The sequence below is a fragment of the Pithys albifrons genome, chromosome 13, assembly GCF_047495875.1.
Source record: "Pithys albifrons albifrons isolate INPA30051 chromosome 13, PitAlb_v1, whole genome shotgun sequence".
NCBI classification, from domain to species: domain Eukaryota; kingdom Metazoa; phylum Chordata; class Aves; order Passeriformes; family Thamnophilidae; genus Pithys; species Pithys albifrons.
The window spans coordinates 4,704,293-4,722,106 of NC_092470.1; the positions used below are offsets into that span (position 1 = coordinate 4,704,293).

The 17,814-nt window shown below is 52.4% G+C and overlaps 2 protein-coding genes across 3 annotated transcripts; one reads left to right on the forward strand and one right to left on the reverse strand.

The window, feature by feature from the left end:
• Window positions 1–89: 89 nt before the first annotated feature.
• Window positions 90–3,777, reverse strand: MPI (mannose phosphate isomerase). 2 transcript variants are annotated; one of them, XM_071568115.1, is made up of 8 exons: window positions 3,664–3,777; window positions 2,962–3,089; window positions 2,445–2,645; window positions 2,223–2,364; window positions 1,416–1,598; window positions 1,132–1,305; window positions 805–1,013; window positions 90–430 (listed from the first exon to the last, which is right to left on the reverse strand). In XM_071568115.1, the coding sequence occupies exons 3-8, from the start codon at window positions 2,637–2,639 to the stop codon at window positions 212–214; spliced, it is 1,122 nt and encodes a 373-aa protein (XP_071424216.1). In that variant the 5' UTR covers window positions 2,640–2,645; window positions 2,962–3,089; window positions 3,664–3,777; the 3' UTR covers window positions 90–211. The 2 variants fall into 2 exon arrangements, with proteins under 2 accessions (XP_071424216.1, XP_071424215.1); XM_071568114.1 differs by lacking the exon at window positions 3,664–3,777 and adding an exon at window positions 3,380–3,457.
• SCAMP2 (secretory carrier membrane protein 2) lies at window positions 3,556–17,495 on the forward strand. The gene is made up of 9 exons (XM_071568116.1): window positions 3,556–3,699; window positions 9,282–9,362; window positions 9,861–9,950; window positions 10,779–10,896; window positions 11,622–11,750; window positions 12,158–12,317; window positions 12,823–12,924; window positions 14,990–15,107; window positions 16,125–17,495. Exons 1-9 carry the CDS (start codon window positions 3,643–3,645, stop codon window positions 16,269–16,271), a joined length of 1,002 nt encoding a protein of 333 aa, XP_071424217.1. The 5' UTR covers window positions 3,556–3,642; the 3' UTR covers window positions 16,272–17,495.
• Window positions 17,496–17,814: the final 319 nt, after the last annotated feature.

A 17,814-nucleotide genomic window follows, 5' to 3' on the forward strand; every position in this document is an offset into this window, starting at 1 on the left:
GAGCCCACTAGAAGTGGCAGAAAGCCTCAGTGTGCTCTGCTCTGTGCCATGTCTAAGGAGTCCATCTATAGAATTGTTCTTTCTATACATCAGGTCTAGTTTTGGGATTTAATAGATGGAAGGAAAACTTCCAAGTGAGATGACTTTGCCCACACCAGTTTCTATCTACTCAAACAATGGAGTGATGGAGAGGAAGTGTCCCAGGTCCTGCTCAGAGGAGGCAGCAGGCTCGGAAGAGCAGCATCCCATCTGCAGAGGAGAGGTGGAGGGAGATGCTCTCATTAGCTGAGATGAAGAGCACGGAGCCACGACAGAGAGACATCTCAGAGGCTGCAGCTGTGGAGGTTCCCACAGCTGTCCCTTGGATCACCAGCAAGATGCTGGCAGAGTCTATGGCAGAGATGAGGTACAGCTTGATGGAGGCAGGTATCTGCGAAGGAAAATGTCACTGTGGCTGGAGTGTCCTCCAGCTTTCCTCCTCTACAGAGAGCTGGGAGGGGGTTATCCCCATTCCCACCCCTTGGCTGTGCCTGCAGCAGCCCAAGCCCAGAGACTTCAGGCTTGGCTGAGGACACCCAAAACCTCTTCCTAGTTCTCCCTCTGCCTGGGGCTTCTGGAGAATGTGAATGAGCTCCAGACAGAGGGAACAGGGGAGGGATAAAGAGACAAGCAGCATCCCCAAGCATCCCTCTCTCCTCACTGGGTACTAACTACAAAAGTGAGTGAACCCCAGCCAGCACTGGGGTGTCCCACCCAGAGCCCAGAGGAAGCTGCTGCCCCCAACACGGACCCGTCACTGCTCACCTCTATCCTCATGATGGTGAAATCTGGCACGGGTGGGTCATAGAGGTAGACACTGGGATCAAGCTGGCTCTGCACAGCGGGGAAGATCTTGGAGGTGCTGGGTGCTGGTGTGTAGTTGAGCATCTCACACAAGGTGAGCACATCGATGAATTTGGGGGTGAGCCCAGCACGCACTGTGTTATCAGAGCACGCCATGCACTCCACGCAGTCTGCAGGATGAGGCAGTGCTGTCAGCCCACCTCAGCCCTTCCACCTGTCCCCATGGCCAGTCCTTGTGGGATGCTGGCTTAGGAGACACCCCCCCCCCCCCCCCGCCATGACACTCACCTCCATGCAGGTAGGCATGGGGCTCATTGGCTCCCAGGAACATGGCCTCCCCCGGTTCCAGCCTCACCAGGTTCAGGAAATAAATGGTGAAGCAGCCAATGTCTCCTGGGTACTGGGAGTGCAGCTGCAGCAGCAGCTCCCCATTGCTCCCTGATGTGTCCTTCCCTTCCTCCACTGTGCAGAAAGAGACCAGGCACAACATGAGGAGGGAGCCAAGGGTGTCCTCGCCCCTCCTCTAAACAGAGCCCCCCAAATTGTTCTGGGGGACCACAGTGAGGACCCACCTTCCTGGGAGATCCTCTTCACCAGCATGTTCAGCTGGTCAACAAAGAACTTCTTCTCGCTCTTCATGAGGCGGGTGAAGCACACGCGGAGGGCAGCCGAGACACCACGGGGGTCGTCACTCCCACTGCGCTCCAGCTGCTCTGCTGCCACCTCCCCGATCAGAGCCCGCAGCTCAGGGACGTCTGTGGGGCCAGCCCCAGTCAGAACCAGCACCCCCATCCCAAGGGTGCACAGCCCCAGGCAGAACCAGCACCCCCATCCCAAGGGTGCACAGCCCCAGGCAGAACCAGCACCCCCATCCCAGGGGTGCACAGCCCCAGGCAGAACCAGCACCCCCATCCCAGGGGTGCACAGCCCCAGGCAGAACCAGCACCCCCATCCCAGGGGTGCACAGCCCCAGCCAGAACCAGCACCCCCATCCCAGGGGTGCACAGCCCCAGCCAGAACCAGTACCCCCATCTCAGGGGTACACAGCCTCCATCCCTGCCCCAAACCCCATCCCAGAGGAGCAGTGCCTTCACCCTGAACTCCATCCTAAGGAAGCATAACTCCTGTCCCCACACCAAACTCCATCCCACGGGAGCACAGCCCCCATCCTCACCCCAAGCCCCATCCCAAGGAAGCATGGCCACCATGTCCACCTTGAACCCCATCCCAAATGCCATCCCAAGGGAGCATGGCCCCCATTCCCAACCCAAAACCTATGCCAAGGGAGCACAGCCCCTGTCCCCACCCCAAACCCCAACCCAAGGGAACATGGGTACTGTCCCCATGCCAGGGTCTGACTGTGCACCCTTCATCCTTACTCTGGAGGAAGGACACGATCTCCTCCACGGGCCGGAAGCCACACAAGCCCTCGAAGGGGGTGAGAGCGATGGCCATTTCAGGCTTATGGTTGGCATCAGGATAGTGCTCAGGGAACTGGGCATGCAGCTTTGCTGCCAGCTCCTGTAGAGGGGGAGAGAAGCTGGGTGACATTCCCAGGGACATGGGGTCCAGCTGAGCTGCCGATATGGAGCTCTCCCTACCTTGTTGGGGTGTGCCTGGACAGAGAGGGCAGTATCGACTGAGAGCACCTTGAAGAGGAAGGGCAGGCATCCCTGGAAGGTGTCCTTCACCTTTGCCCCCAGGCAGGCAGGGTTGTCAGCAATCCACTGGCCCAGGGTCTTTTGGGGGATGCGATTATCTCGGATGATGGCATCACCCCGAGGATGTGTGCCCATCCAGAGCTGTGAGAGACAGACAGACTGATGGAACCCTGAGCTGGGCAGCCAACATGGATGACTTGGGCTTTTCGAGAGGCTGCTTGGCCCCAGGGGTGACCTGTGCAGCCAAGGCAGCTCCCTCGGGGGCTGAATCACACCAGGCTTCTCCTCTTCCACCTGGGCAGCCCCACAGGGGGACAGGCTGGGGGGGTGGATCAGGATCCATCGACATAGGACACAGCATGGCGAGAGCCACAGCTGGGTGAGAGGGACACAGGAGAGGGACAGACACATGAACAGGATGGACAGACAAACAGGATGGATGCACAGATGTACTCACCTCAGCGTAGGGCTGGTCAGGCTGGATCTGGACCAAGGGGTCACCACTGGCCAGCAGTTTGGCCACCTCACTCTCCAGGCCCACCTTCCCCCAGGAATAGTTCTGCACCACGCAGGAGAGGGGGAACACTACGGGAGAGAAGTCAAATGTTAGCAGGGAACAGACTTAACACCCCAAACTCCTTCCAGACACCCCTAAAGCCCCCGGTGCAGACTGAGAGGGCATCAGGGAAGGAGGGGACCAAGGGTTTGGGAGGGGAGACCGCATGGGGGGGCGATTTTCAACCATCATATGGCAATTTCGGGATGCTCGGGCTGAGGGCAGGGCTCACAGTGTTTCTCTGCCCCATCGTCCTGGGGGCATTCTCGGGGGCTCCCCATCCCCATCCCGGGCAGGGGGTGCCCCGTGCCCTGCTCACCCCGGATCTCCGCCATGGCTCGGCCGGGCAGGACTGTCCTCCCCCTCCCCTTCCTTTCCTTTCCTTTCCCTTCCTCCCCCCACCCCCCCCGCCGGCTATAAGCGCCGCTGTGACGTCACGCGGTCACGCCCATAGGGGTAACACCGCGCGCGGTACATGCGCCGCTGTGACGTCACGCGGCTCCCGGTCACGCGGGTGGCCCGGAAGCGCCAGGAGTGGCGGCGGCGGCGGCGGGAGCGCAGCGGACCGACCGGACCGCGCCTATGTCGGGCTTCGACACCAACCCGTTCGCCGACCCGGTGGACATCAACCCCTTCCAGGTGGGCGCGGGGCACGGGCGGATCACTCTCCCTCGGCTCGACCCGGCCCGGCTCGGCCCGGCCCGGCCCCTCCGGGCCCCGCCCGCCACCGGGACGTGGCGCTGACTGAAGCGCCGCTGGCCAATGGGGGCGCCGCTTGGCCGTGCCGCGGCCAATCAGAGAAAGGGGGCGGGACCTTCAACTGGAGGGCGGTCTGGGCGACCCCTCCCCGGACCCACCTGCGGCCGGGACGGGGGTCCGGGTCCCTTCCTGGTCCCCCACCTAGAGCTGGGGACAGGGGTCTCGGTCCCTTCCTGATCCTCCATCGGAGTCCCGCTCCCCCTCCCCGGACCCACCTGCGGCCGGGACGGGGGTCCGGGTCCCTTCCTGGTCCCCCACCTAGAGCTGGGGACAGGGGTCCCGGTCCCTTCCTGATCCTCCATCGGAGTCCCGCTCCCCCTCCCCGGACCCACCTGCGGCCGGGACGGGGGTCCGGTCTCTTCCTGATACCTCCCTGGTCTAAGGACAAGAGTCCCGGTCCCTTCCTGATCCCTACCCCGGCCCGGGGCTCCGGTCCCTTCCTGATTCCCCACCCAGAGTTGGCGACAGGGGTGCCGGTCCCTTCCTGATCCTCCCCTGGCCCAGAGACAGGGGTCCCGTTCCCCTTCCTGATCCCCCATCGGGGTCCCGCTCCCCCTCCCCATACCCACCTCCGGCCCGGACGGGGGTCCCGTCCCCTTCCTTATCCCCTCCCTGGAGCCGGGGCCCCGCTCCCCCTCCCTGCACCCCCCTCCATCCGGGGCTGGGGGTCCTGCTCCTCCTCCCCGTGTCCCGTCCAGCTCGGGTGACAGTCCCATGCCCCCTCCCCAGTCCCCCGCAGGTCCCCCCGGCTCTGCCCTCTGCCACTGGGGTCCTTCCCACCACCACTGCCTCGCAGCTTTGTGTCTCTACCGGCCCATCCTGCTCCTCACCTCCAGAATTCCACGCTGTGCTGCCAGACCCAGTCAGTCCCCTCCTCCCCAGGCAGTGGGGAGGGGTTTTTCTGCCCTGAATATCTAATTTGTGGGCTTATTAAAAATAGTCAATTGCTGAACCTCCCTTGGGTGTGCTACCTGTTGGTTTGGCTGTCTGCTGGCTCTTTCTGGGTCTGGTTTTAAGGTGCTGCAGCTCTAAACAGTGCAGTGTTTGGCTGTGGATTTCAGGGTCCAAAGCGTGGGATTCCTGTTGAGGTCACTGAGGATTTGGACTGTGTTGATTGGGTTTCTCATCTCTGGGTTAACCCCTGTGCTCTGAAAATGGGTCATTTATGCAAGGACTTGGCCTGGGATGGCCTCTGGGACCTGGAGCCTGTGCAGTGGTGTGAAAATCAGTGTCTGGCCTTTGGCTGCCATCTGTGAGCTTAACCTCACCTTTACTGCTTGGCTGAGATGTGATCCACAGGCAGGAGTGAGTCCTGACCTCAGATTTCAGGGCTGAGCCAAACTGAAACTGTTTTTTTCAGGAGGCTGCTGACTGTTTTGAGGAATCAGAGTCAAAAATTCATTTTATTCCTTGCTTTCGTTTTAGTACGTTCATGTGAGTCTCAGGAATGGGAAGGGTTGGGATGACCCTGTTCCTGTGATATTCCTTCTGTGGGGTGGAATGTGTTGTTTTTCATGTTGGGATTTGTTGTTTGGCATTGAGGAAGTAAATTTTTCATAGAATCACAGAATGTTTGGGGTTGGAAGGGACCTTAAAGCTCAGCTCGTTTCAACCCACCATGGGCAGGGACACCTTCCACTGTCCCAGGTTGCTCCAAGACCAGCCTGGCCTTCAGCACTTCCAGGGATGGGACAGCCACAGCTTTTCTGGGCAACCTGTGCCAGGGTCTGCCCACCCTCACAGGAAGAATCTCCTAATATCCAATCTAATCCCTCTCTCTCTCAGTTTGAAGCCATTCCCCCTCTTCCTGTCACTCCATGCCATTGTAAAAAGTCCTTTCTTGTCAGCTCCCTCAGGTCCCCTTCACCTGTTTTGTGCACATTAAAGCTGTCCTGGTATCTGACTGCACAGGGCTGTGCACACACTTTATTCACTGTTCAAACAAAAAAGGTTGAAGGTGATTTCCAGCAGGTAATTCCCATGTCAGGCTCACTTTTTAATGGAAAAACCCACCATTTATGCCCTGTCTGATGGCTCTTTGCTGCTCCTCTGATCTTTGTGGCAGGTTCTGTATCCTCCTTTCAGGACTGTGAGGTTTTGTCTGACCTTTTTTTAAAGAAAACTTGCCCAGTCCTCAACAGCTCGTTGTGAGGAGTCTCCAGCTGCTGCTTCCCAGAGCCTCAAAGCCTTGTTGCTCCGATTTGAAGTGGAATCTCAGGATATGGGACAGCCCATTCCAGGTCAGGGTTTGCATCCAGGTGTTCCTTCAGTGCTGGGGCAACAGTTTCCCACTGACATCCCCTTCCACACACACTGGAAAGACTGGAAGCATCTTCACCCTCCCAGCCCTGTCCCACTGATGGATCTCTCCTGTCACAGCACCAGGGTTCTCTTTCCTTGCTGGGGATCCCAGGATAATGCTTCAAACTCTTCAAATACTGACATGATGAGGATCTTTGCCTTTTAAGGAGACTTTGTTTACAATATTCATTAAACTTGGTATAAAATAAGCTGCTTTGCTCCTGTTAAAATTATCTTTGGCTTTTCTGTTATTTATTGCTACTGGTTAATGAGAGGATGATTAACTGCCTTGGTTTATCCAGTAACCTGCTAGAAGTGGGAGCTGCCTACAAAACTTTGATCCAAGCTTCAGGCAGAGCTGATAACCTCCATTCTTTTTAGAGATATCAATAATAAAATCCTTGAGGTTTCTCTCAGTGCATCTTCCAGCTGCAGGAGTGCTGATATTTGTGACAATAATGTCAACTTTAGACAACTTTGTTAAGTTCCAGGTGATTCTCAGCTGAGTTCTTTTGCCTTGATCTCATCTAGAGAGGCATCTCATTTTGTTTCTTTAATCTTTGGGAACAGAAGGAAATGAAAGAATGGAATTTCTTGCACAAACCTGTTGTATAAAAACATTTTAGCAGCTGGCACAGCGTGACAGCAACTTCTTACGTGTGTTTGAAAATTAGTTTAATCTTCATGTCAGTCTAATTTGGTCAAAACATGATTTATTCTGTATTTGTGCATTGGAAGCCATGAAAAATGATGTGACACCTCCGTGGTGCCTGAGGAACTGATGGTTGGAAGGGCAACAAATGGAATCTGCTCACTGGAATCCTGCAGATCAAGACAATCACTGATTTGTGAACACGAGGCTTGTGGCTGGACATACTTATTTGTGGCTTCAAGAGGTTCTGTGGCTTAATTAAGACCCTGTTTCCTGGTCCTTTCCAAGGATCAGGCCTGTGCTTGTTTCAAGAGGGTCAGCTGCCTTTTGCTGCTTACAGAAAGTAACTGTAAAACATGAAGTTTGCAGGCAACTTCTTGTTCGTCTCTGCGTCCCTGGTGCTTACTCATCCTTCACGCTGCCTGGTCCAGGCTGGAGGAAGCTGGTGCTGAGTATCACCCTCTGTTTTCCTTCCTGCCCTATCCAGGGCACAGAGGCACGTGACAAAAAACTTCAGCTTTGTTGCAAATTCCCTGCTCTCTGTGTTTCTATTTTAGACACAATAGCAGGCCACTTAAGCTGAGCTGCTATGCCTGGCCTTACCACCTAATTTAGTGATTTTTTGAAAGATAAGAGCTTGTCTGCCTTGGAAATCAAACTGCAGCGTGGAGCAGGGAAGCAGTGATGCTGCTCTCCTACCCTTGATGAACCTCCAGCTTTCTTTTGGAATGGAGATGAGCCAAGGCAAGAAAAATATGTGTTTTACTGTGCTGTTGTAGCATTTCTCCTTATTTCCAAGCACTTTCCTTCCAGCCTTAGTTGTAATAATGCCAAGGTCATGGGTTCAATCCCCTTTGTGGGCCATTGACTTAAGGGTTGGACTCGATGATCCTTGTGGGTCCCTTCCAACTCAGAATAGTCTGTGAGCCTGACCATTTAGGCTCTTCAGAGGGTTATGCTTCCCATGCCTCTAAGGGAGTTTCTCTTCCTCATGTAGTTTTCTGCTGTACTTCAGTGTGGCTGGGGCCTCATCTGCTTGGGATTAAAGGGTTTGTGCTGGTGTGCAGCACTTGTGCATTAAGTGACTTGTAAACCTGTGCTGTCAGCCCCTGTCTCTGTCAAACTGGTGCAGCTGAAGCTTCCAGAGGAGTCAGTAGTGAATAAAGGCATTGGTTTTATTTCCAGCACGGCAGTTCTCTTGGTGCTTCCTAGTTTTTACAGCCCTTTCTGGCTCATGAGTTGTGCTTCACCAAGCAAATCCTCCTCATCTGCGATCCCTCAGCCGGGGTGATTCACAAACTAGTGCAACCTGTTAGTAGGGAGTGCCTGCTGTCGAGGAGCTGCGTGGAGTTACTCATTAACTGCTCGGTGTGTCTCCTGCTCAGCAGAAGGCTGCGCTAAAACCCCGGGAATGGCTCCAGAGGGATTTTCCTGCAGCGCTCTGGCTCGCTCAGCCCCTGCATGTCTCGCTCTCACCTCCGTGCAGCCTCAGTGGTTTCTCACCCCATTAAACACCAGATTATAATGACTGATCTGGACACCCTCGTTGCTGAGGGAGGGATACAAGCCACTTTTTAATTTTTTGACCCACACCCAGATCTCGAGTTGCCAGGCAGGAGGATTTCTGAGTTTAAAAAGGACCTTGTTTCTGGAGTAGCTGGGGAGAGGAGCACTGCAGAGGTCAACATCTGGCTGTCAAAGAGGAATCTCTGCTTGGAAAGTAGTATGTAGGAAAGAGGAGATAAAAATAGCTGCATGCTTTGCAGGTGAGGGGAGAAAGGTGCTCTCAGATGTGCAGAGAGCCTGTTTTTAAATTCAGATGATTTGATGGACGTGAGTGGGAGATGCTGTGAGTAAAAGGGAAAACAGCTGTTATACCAGCAGCATTAAAACTTCCTAAAATAATTGGGTGTAACACTTCCAGCTCAGTTTACCTGAGAGTTTAGCCTTTTCAAAAAAACCATTGGCATTTTAGTTGCTGACATCTCTCCATCAGGACCAGTTATATCTAGAACCTTCTTTTGTGTGGCTCTGCTGTACTTTGTGGGTCTGTACTTGCTTTATGAGGTGCAGGTAAGGTTTGGGAGGTGGTCCTGGATGTCCAGCAACATTCTGACCATGAATGAATCCAAATCCCTGGAAATCAGAGATAACTTGCTGTAGGTAAGCAGTAGTAACCTGCACAAAGGGTTCCTGTACCAAAAGCATGTTATAGGTGTTCAGATGTACCTCTTGGCTGAACAGAAATTTATTTCTGCCCACAAATTTTGCCTTTCTGATATTAATTTCATTGGATATTTAAATTCGATGCCAGCCAAGGCCATCCTCCTGTGGCAAGCCTGTGTTTCACCCCATCCAATTCCCAGCTAATGAGCAGATGGAAGGCAGGCAGCATGGATAACATGGACTTGATGATCTTAAAGGCCTTTTCCAACCTGAACAATTTGATGATAGAAGTGATGATGCCCTATATCCAATGCTGATTGATTCTTGTGCTCTCTCCCTTCAGGATCCCTCAGTGACACAGCTCACAAACACCAGCCAAAGTGGCTTGGATGAATTCAACCCCTTTTCTGAGAGCTCCCAGCTGGTACGTGCCACGTGTCTGTGCCCCGTGTATCTTGTGATGGTTTTAGTGGTGTAAAAGGTCCCTTGGTAGGTGCAAGTTAAGAAAAGAGGAATTCACAGCTGATTTCCCCATGGAATGTCACTCATGGCTTGCATGATAAGCTGCAAGCAAGTGCTTCTGCACTGGAGCACTAATAAGCTCCCAACTGGGGCTCTCCACTTGTATTGAACAGCCTCTCTCCAGCTGGCTGCTGACTCATGGGAAAGCCGCCTGAAGCGTGAAGGGGAAGATGGTTTGTGGCAGGACACATCAGGATCTATTTGGTCCCTGGGTTGGGAACTGAACTGCCATGGCAATACCATTGATGGATCATTGGGAGAGCTGCATTCTTATTCCCTGGCTGCTGCCATGAGCCAGCTGGGAGAAGGAGAACAGGAAACCAAGATTTGTGGTTTACACAATTGATCAATTTGTTTCTTGTGCCATGTTTTTACCCTGTTGCTTGTGATTTCTGTGCAGACAAATGCAGCCCGGACGACGCCAGCCGCACAGCCCTCGGGCCACTCGCAGCCGGCTGTGCTGCAGACGTCTGTGGAGCCCACTCCCCAGGTATGGCAGCTCCTCACTGCTGCCTTCCCAGCCTCCAGCAGCTCCCAGGGGCCTCTGGGGGTGTAGGAGGGGAGTGGGATTCTCTGGGGTTCTGTGTGAGAAGCTGCAGGTGGTCTTTTCAGTGTTCATTTGGGAAGCAGAGGTTTATAGGGACTACATGCATCTTAATGCCATTTTCCCTGTCCCTGTGGTGACAGTTTGCTTTGCCTTATGTCCTTTTGGCTCTGGCTTCCCTCTGGAAACTGTGGAATGCATCCTGTGGTATATATCCTGCTTTCAGCTTAGTTCTGGTGTCTGGTCAGACATAAATGCAAGTACCTGACCACCAGGGCCACCTCATCCAAAGAGCTGAGAGGCTGAGGCTGTTGGGAGAAAGGATCAGTTCTCAGAATACAAAACAGGTAGAAGAGAAGCTTAAGAGGTTTGGTAGCCAGCTATGTCGCCAGGGAATTGCCCTGGTAAGCCCAGGAGGCCCTGCTCTCTGCTCCATTGTGAGGTGCTCAGAGCAATGAGGTGAACTGTGGGGTAGAAGAAGCTGTGAGAAAAGCATAGCTCTGGTGAAAAGGAAGGACACAGAGGATGGGGAATGGAGTCAATAAGCCAGCCCTACCTTCCTGTAGGATAAGGATAGGGATAAAAGAGGGACACCTGGGTGGAGGCCTGCGTTGATCTTGAGTTTGTCCTTCAGCAGGTAAGGCAGAAAGAGTTAAGATGTTTGAGTTTTCATGTTGTCCTCTGCCCTGCTTGTCTTGCAGTTTGGTGTGTTTGCTGGTGGTGCCACCCCTGCCTCACCTGGGGCAGGACTAACCTCTTTGTCCCCTGCTTTAGGCCGTGGCTGCAGCAGCACAGGCTGGGCTGCTTCAGCAGCAGGCAGAGCTAGAGAGGAAGGCAGCTGAGCTGGAGAAGAAGGAAAGGGAACTGCAGAGCCACTCAGCCAGCATTAACCGTGAGTACTGCATCCTGCAGCGCCCTGCCTGCCCTCACTGGGGTGCCCAGGGAAGCCTGGATTGCTTGATCTGTCAGAATTTCAGGAAAGCTCAGCTTGTCCAAGCATGCACAGCTCTTCAAGAAGCTTTTTTAGGCTTTCCTCTAGTCCATCACAGCTGTGGCAATCCTCCTGACTGTACCTGTCATCCTGTAGCTTCCAAGATGGGAAAGGATCAGACTCTGGTGGGTCCCTGCCCTTGAGTGTGCTGTCAGCAGCTGCATTTCACCACAAAAAGTTCTCAAACACCAATTTTGTACCTATGTTGGAGCCATTGCCATATTAAGGATTTTCACTAAGAGCAACAGAGCTTTTTTTTTTTCATTTTTGAGGCTCTCTTAAGCACAATAAACCAATATTTCTCCCTAGTCTTGGTTTTAAATGGCTGAATCTGGGCTTGCAGAGCAATGATGCTTGTGATGGCCCTTTGGCCATTGCAGGGGAATTCTGCCTTCCCCAGAGGAAAACCCCCAAGCTAGGTTGGTCTGCCTTGCTCTGACAGCAGTTTATCACATTGCTGTTGTGCTGCCTGCTCTAACAGATACTGACCAACCCCTGGGCTCTCCCAAGGTTTTAATGTTTGAATTAAGTCATATCTAAATGGCTACTTGGCAATTATAGTGTGTGGATTAGTCTTTCAGTGAGAGACGAGCAAGTGAAGAGCTGCTCCTTCCTTTCTTCCACAGCGAGGCAGAACAACTGGCCACCTCTTCCCAAGAAGTGTCCCATCAAGCCGTGTTTTTATCAGGATTTTTCTGCAGACATCCCAGCTGACTACCAGCGGATATGCAAGATGCTGTATTACCTGTGGATGTGTAAGTAATAGCTTGAACTGCAATAAAACATCCTTCTAAGATGTGTATCAAAAGCTGAGCTTTGTCACACAGAAAATTCTGTCGGTGTTGTCTGCAAGGGTAAAGTCATTTTCCCTCCCAAGTATGAAGAACTCCAGGTTTATGCTTTGGGAACAGCTCATTTGTGAAAGAGTTTTAATTGTTTAATGGAGACTTGAACAACTATTTGAGATTTGGCTGTAAGCAGTAGGATCAGATGAGCTTCTTAGGTTAAGCTATGTTTTCCTTCCAAGGGAGGCAGTGGAATTAGATGGCGCAAAGTCTCCTTAATTTCTGCAGTGCTCAGTGTGTTCAGTGAGAGATTAGGGATGCTTTGGATTTTCCAAGAGCTTACTGATGTTTTTTTCTCTCTCTTTCACCCCAAACAGTGCATACCATTACCCTGCTCCTAAACCTGCTTGCTTGTCTGGCGTGGTTCACAGTTGATAGTAACAGAGGAGTAGACTTCGGTCTCTCGATTCTTTGGTTAATTTTATTCACCCCTTGTGCCTTTCTCTGTTGGTACAGACCAATTTACAAGGCTTTCAGGCAAGTACTGTTTTTTTTTCCTGTAAAAGGGATGTATCTTTTAGTGGGAGGAGCTTTGGGTTTATCTGTTCCCATCGTGTATTGCCTGCAGGATTTTTCCAGCTCTTCGCATCATTAGATAAATCAAACCCACTATGTTCCTAAACATATTAGAGCTATCTGATAGAATTTAATTATGGTGATCCTTTTTCATGTTGCAATCCACAGATAGCCAGTCATTGGGGGGTTTTAATTCATTTTGTTCATTTCTGAGACACTGGTACATTAATGTTGAGCACACTGCATGTATTAAGGGAGTTGCCTTCACCTTCTCTTGTTCTGGGCAGAGCATTGGATTTGCAGTGGCCACATAGGTTGTATGGGTACCCAGATTCCTCCCCAAATCACCTCCCCTCAGCAGCTTTTTCCTGGAGAAAGGAATTCACTGAAAATTTTCCCTTCCTCTTAGAGCAAGGAGTCTGTGCAGGGGTCATGGGTTTCACTCCTGTTGCCATCTCTCCCACAGGTCTGACAGCTCCTTCAGCTTCTTCGTCTTCTTTTTTGTCTTCTTCTGCCAAATAGCAATCTACGTCATCCAGGCTGTTGGCATTCCTGGCTGGGGAGACAGGTAAGCTTGGTTTCACTGGCTGCCTTAAGCAGATCCTTTTTCTCACCAAGGCTGTGACTGTCAGAAGCTCTGGGGCCTCTTTCTCCTGTGGTTTTTCTGTCTCAGTCCTTGCACAGCTTTGGCAGGTCCCAGCTGGGCTCCCTCCCTCCTCTGCTCTTCCCATCCCAGTCAGAGGAAAGGCTTATTCCTGTTCTACTGCTGCTGGAGCCAGTGCTGATGGGAGTATGTGAATAATTAGATACTGAGAAGAAATCCTTCCCTGTGAGGGGGCTGAGGCCCTGGCACAGGTTGCCCAGAGGAGCTGTGGCTGTCTCATCCCTGCAAGTGTTGAAGGCCAGGTGAATGGGGCTTGGAGCAACCTGGGATAGTGGAATGTGGTCCTGCCTATGGCAGGGCGGGTGGAATGTCATGGGGTTTAAGGTCCCTTTCAAGCCAAACCGTTTGGAGAGTCTGTGATAACTCTTCCACGCCCCTTTGGCTGCCTTCTCCTTCATTTAATACAGATCATATTTGCTTCTTCTTGATGCTAAGTCTCAGGTGTTGTCCATGTCTGCCTTGTGTTAAATTGGAGCCTTCCCTGATAGAGGTAGCCTGGGGCTGAGGAATCTCTGACCTGCAGTCTGGGTGTGGCTTAGCTTGATACTGCTGCTACCAGCCTGACTCTGCCCCCAGCTCTTCCTGAATTTCTCTGGAGTGTGTTGTCAGTGGGCTGTGATTCAAAAAAGTAAGCAGAGAGAGTTTTACCCTCATCCTTTTTTCAGTGACATTATACAGAAGGATGAGCCTGGGCTTCTGGAGAGGGTCCAGCAGCCTCGTGTCAGCAGCTGTGCCCTGCAGGGAAAGCACAGCCTTTCTTTTCGCCTTGCTGCCTTGGCCACAGATCACATTTGGGAGTTATGGAGAATAGGGAAAAGGTTAACAGCTTGTGGTTGTTCTCCTGAGGGGAAGCCTTCAGGTGAGCAGTGAAGCTGCTGTCTATTTTTGCCCACTGCCTGCAGAAGGGCTTGTGGGCAGAGATGGCCTCTGTCCCTGCTGCCTGAGTCATGGGGGACGGGGAGGGGGCACTCCAAGTTTAGTCTGGTTAGGAGAGCCTGCCTGGAGCTTTCTGCTCTGTTTCTTCCCGCCAGACAGCTCGTGTATTTTTGGCTGCAGTGCATGGTGTGCCTTTCTGCTTCCTGTGACGAGTGAGAAGCTGTACAGCACATCAGATGGGTTGTTCTGGCTCAGCTGATTCCCCCTCTCCTGGTAGCTCACAGTGTGCTTGGTTTAGCAGTTGGAAAGATTCCTTTCTCCAGCACCCAAGAGGGTGTTTTGAATGAGGTGTTTCAGTATTTTCACCTGCAGCCAAGTGCTGGTAACTTCCATCATTCCCTTTGTCACTTCCCTTTAACAACTCCCAGTTTCCTCCTTTCTGTAGCTCTAGCTTAGAATCATGGGATCACAGATTTGGGTTGGAAGGAGCCTTAAAGCCCAGCTTTTTCCACCCCCTTGCCATGGGCAGGGACACCTTCTACTAGACGAAGTTGCTCCAAGCCCCATCCAGCCTGGCCTTGGATGCTTCCAGGGATGGCACAGCCACATCTTCTCTGGACAGTCTGTGCCAGGGCCTCACCAACTTAATCCTTTCCTTTCTCTTCTTCCCTTCCCAATGCTTACATCCTTGTCAGGGTGACACATAGATCCAGGCTCCAAACCTGCTAGCTGATCTCTTCCATTGTGGCTATTCCAGCCTATCTTTACCTGGCTTGACTGAATTTTGAGAAGGTGTTTGTGGAAGTTGATGGTGCCAAGGGTATTGATTTTCCTGCCTGAGGGAGGTGGCCCAGGTCTGGAACGTGGGTGGGATGACCACAGTCCTTACCTAAAAATAACAGTGGAAACTCTCCCCCAAAATGAGGGCCTGAATGAGCTCTAGGTTCCTGTTTTCACAGCTGTTTGGTTTCAAACTTCCCTGTTACATCATCCTAAAGCTCTTGTGCAACCATGGGTGCCTCTTCTTCCACTGCTCCACCTCCTCCTATGGTGGAGTGTGGTCCGTGCTCACCCCCTCTCCTCTTGCTCGCAGCGGGTGGATCGCGGCGCTGTCGGAGGTGCACGGGAACCTGGCTGTGTCAGTCATCATGATGGTGGTGGCAGCATTCTTCACGCTGTGTGCCGTCCTCTCCCTCTTCCTCCTGAAGCAGGTGAGTGGCTTGGAGGTGAGGTGAAGAGGTCAGGCTGCTCCCAGGATATCCTGGGTTTTCTGCCTCTTTTCACTGTCTGGGAGTGAAGATGGAATTGGAGCACTGGCAGGTCAAGAGTTTTTAACGAAAGTAGTTTTACTTGTGCTTCCTGCATGGATGCCAAATTTTGTGAACACTTGAGCCTCCCTTTAGAATCATTGAATGTTTTGGGTTGGAAGGAACCTGAAAGCTTATCTTGTTTCACTCTTTGCCATAGGCAGAGACACCTTCCTCTAGACCAGGTTCCTCCAGTCCTATCCAACCTGGCCTTGAACACTCCCAGGGATGGAGCAGCCACAGGTTTTCTGGACAACCTGTGCCAGTGCCTCCCCATCCTTATAGGAAAGTATTTCTTCCAAATATCCATTGTAAGCCTGCTTCCTTCCAGGTTAAAACCATTCCCCCTTATCTTGCCTGAACCCAGCTGAGCAGAGGTGGCCATAGCTCTGTTCAGTGTCCAGGGCTTTATAATCACTACTCTCTGTTGTGGGGTTTTCAAATCCTGATGAGATCCCAGTGAACGCCTTCCTGCTGGCTTCTAAACACAGCCCTCCTTCTGCCTGACCACACCAGGGGTGGATTTCCACAGGAACAGCAGAAATAGAGCTTTGGAGAAGTCAAGGACAGTCTGGGCTGATCCTGGGCTGCTGCTTCTTTTCTCCTACATTTATCTTGAAGGAAATAACTGATGCTTTTTGGCACTTTCACGTCCTGCCCTCCAGTAAATGCCAGGTTAAGTCTGTGCCATCACAGTATGGGGAGCAGAGTTTTGGGTCTGAAACCAGCAATTTTGCCAAAACTCTGTATTTTACAGCAAATGTCTCCTGAAATCTTCAGCATCCCATCCTGGGAGCGATGGGGGTGCTGGCTGTCAGGAGAGCTGGTTAGCAGCAGAGCCAAGGAAAAGCAAGGCATGTGCAGCAATTCCACAGCTACAGGCTGATTTGGTTAATTTTTCCCCTCTCCCTTTGTTCCCAGGTGCATTCCCTGTATCGGCGCACAGGAGCCAGCTTTCAAAGGGCCCAGGAGGAGTTTTCCCAAGGCATCCTCACCAACAGGAGCTTCCAGAATGTGGCAGCTGGAGCAGCCTCCTCAGCTGCACAGAATGCTTTCCGGGGAAACTAGCCCTTCCCAGCAAAACCAGCCCTTCCTGGGCTGCCTCCCCCTTGCTTTCTCTGCCCTTACCACACCAACCTTCATTTATTTTTTTTCCCTAAAAATGCACTTTTTAGGGCTACCATGTGAGCTCTGTGATGCTGACTCCTGATGAGAAGAGGTTTTTTAGCTTCAGCTGAGCTATGGTTTTGATGATTAGTTTTCTCTGTCTTATTTTAGGGTGTGGGGAGAACGGGGAGACATTCCCTGAGACAAATGTATTTCTCTATCCAGGACCTACCAGGTGTTTGTCTCATCCTCCCCTCACTCTGTAGCAGGAAGACGAGGGGAAGCAGGTTTTTGGTTTTACTCTCTCTTTTCTCTTGGCCTTTGCTACGAAGAATTTGATTATCTGATGTTTTGGGGGGGTTTTGTAATGTGCATGTAGTTTGTCGTTAATTTTAAGAACAGAAACTGTACTTTTGGTTTATTACACTCACATGATACTGTATTTTGACCTCGTAACTGCTTGGCTTTCTGAGCGTCAGGATAACGTGGCATGAAGGAAAATTTGGGAGCAGCAGGGAGTGTGAGGGGATGTATTTCTCCTTGTCCCCCTGTGGCAGATCCATTGCTTCCACAAGGATCCTGCAGGCGACAGCTCTGGGCATGGAGAGGGGGAGAAGGGATCAGTGGGGGCTGTGACTTGAAACCAGGAGAGGAAGGAGAAAAAGGGATTTTGGTTTGACTCCCAGCTCTAAGTTTGGAGCACCAGGAGCACTGAAGACGCTGCTTCAGCCACCAAATGGTGCTTGCAACGTCTTTCTCCAGCTAACCTTGGATGAATCTTTCTCCAGGGAACAGTCCTCCCAAGTTTAATTTTTTTCCAGCTGGGAAGGAACTCGTTCCATGTGTGTTGAGCTGCATCCCGAGATGGGATGTCCCTTGGGATGCAGGTGAGGCGCAGGGGTTGGTGGGGGCAGATCCCCCTGCTCCCTGCTTAGCCCTGTGTTTTGGGTGTCAAGGAGGGCATTTAATGCACATTTGGCTTTGTGGCGCCCATTTCCCAGGATGGGGTGGGGGCTGTGTTAGACCCCAAACCTGTGCTGGTGCGGGGCTGGAGGAGGGGGCTGGGACCCAGAAATCAACATTTTAACACCTTTTTCCTCCTTTATTACTGTTTTTTGCCCCGTGTCTGATCTTTTAATGTTTAAAAAATTATTAATAATAAAATGTATACGTGGTCCAAATGACGATGCCCCTCCTGCTTGCGGATGGGGGCGTGGCCTTTGCTGGGTCGGGGCGTGGTCAATTGGAGGGGCGTGGCCAAATGGGGATGGAGCCATTTGGGGGCGTGGCCATGACAGGATAACGGGCGGGGCGGGCTGGGGGCGTGGTCTGAGCTCTTGTGGGCGTGGCCAGGGGAGCGGATGACAAGCGGGGCTGGGCTGGGGGCGTGGCCTGTGCTGCTGGGGGCGTGGCAGGCCTGGACGACACTTGAGGGGCGGGACAGGATGGGGGCGTGGCCTGTGCTTTTGTGGGCGTGGCCTGCGCAGCGGATACCACAAGCGGG

Coding starts and splice junctions, on each gene's coding strand:
- MPI (XM_071568114.1), bottom strand. Junction 1,306..1,415: donor GAAGAGGATCTCCCAGGAAG/GTGGGTCCTCAC, acceptor CTTTCTGCACAG/TGGAGGAAGGGAAGGACACA. Junction 1,014..1,131: donor CCATGCCTACCTGCATGGAG/GTGAGTGTCATG, acceptor CTCATCCTGCAG/ACTGCGTGGAGTGCATGGCG.
- SCAMP2 (XM_071568116.1), top strand. CDS start 3,643: ATGTCGGGCTTCGACACCAACCCGTTCGCCGACCCGGTGGACATCAAC. Junction 9,951..10,778: donor CTGTGGAGCCCACTCCCCAG/GTATGGCAGCTC, acceptor CCCCTGCTTTAG/GCCGTGGCTGCAGCAGCACA. Junction 12,925..14,989: donor ATTCCTGGCTGGGGAGACAG/GTAAGCTTGGTT, acceptor TCTTGCTCGCAG/CGGGTGGATCGCGGCGCTGT.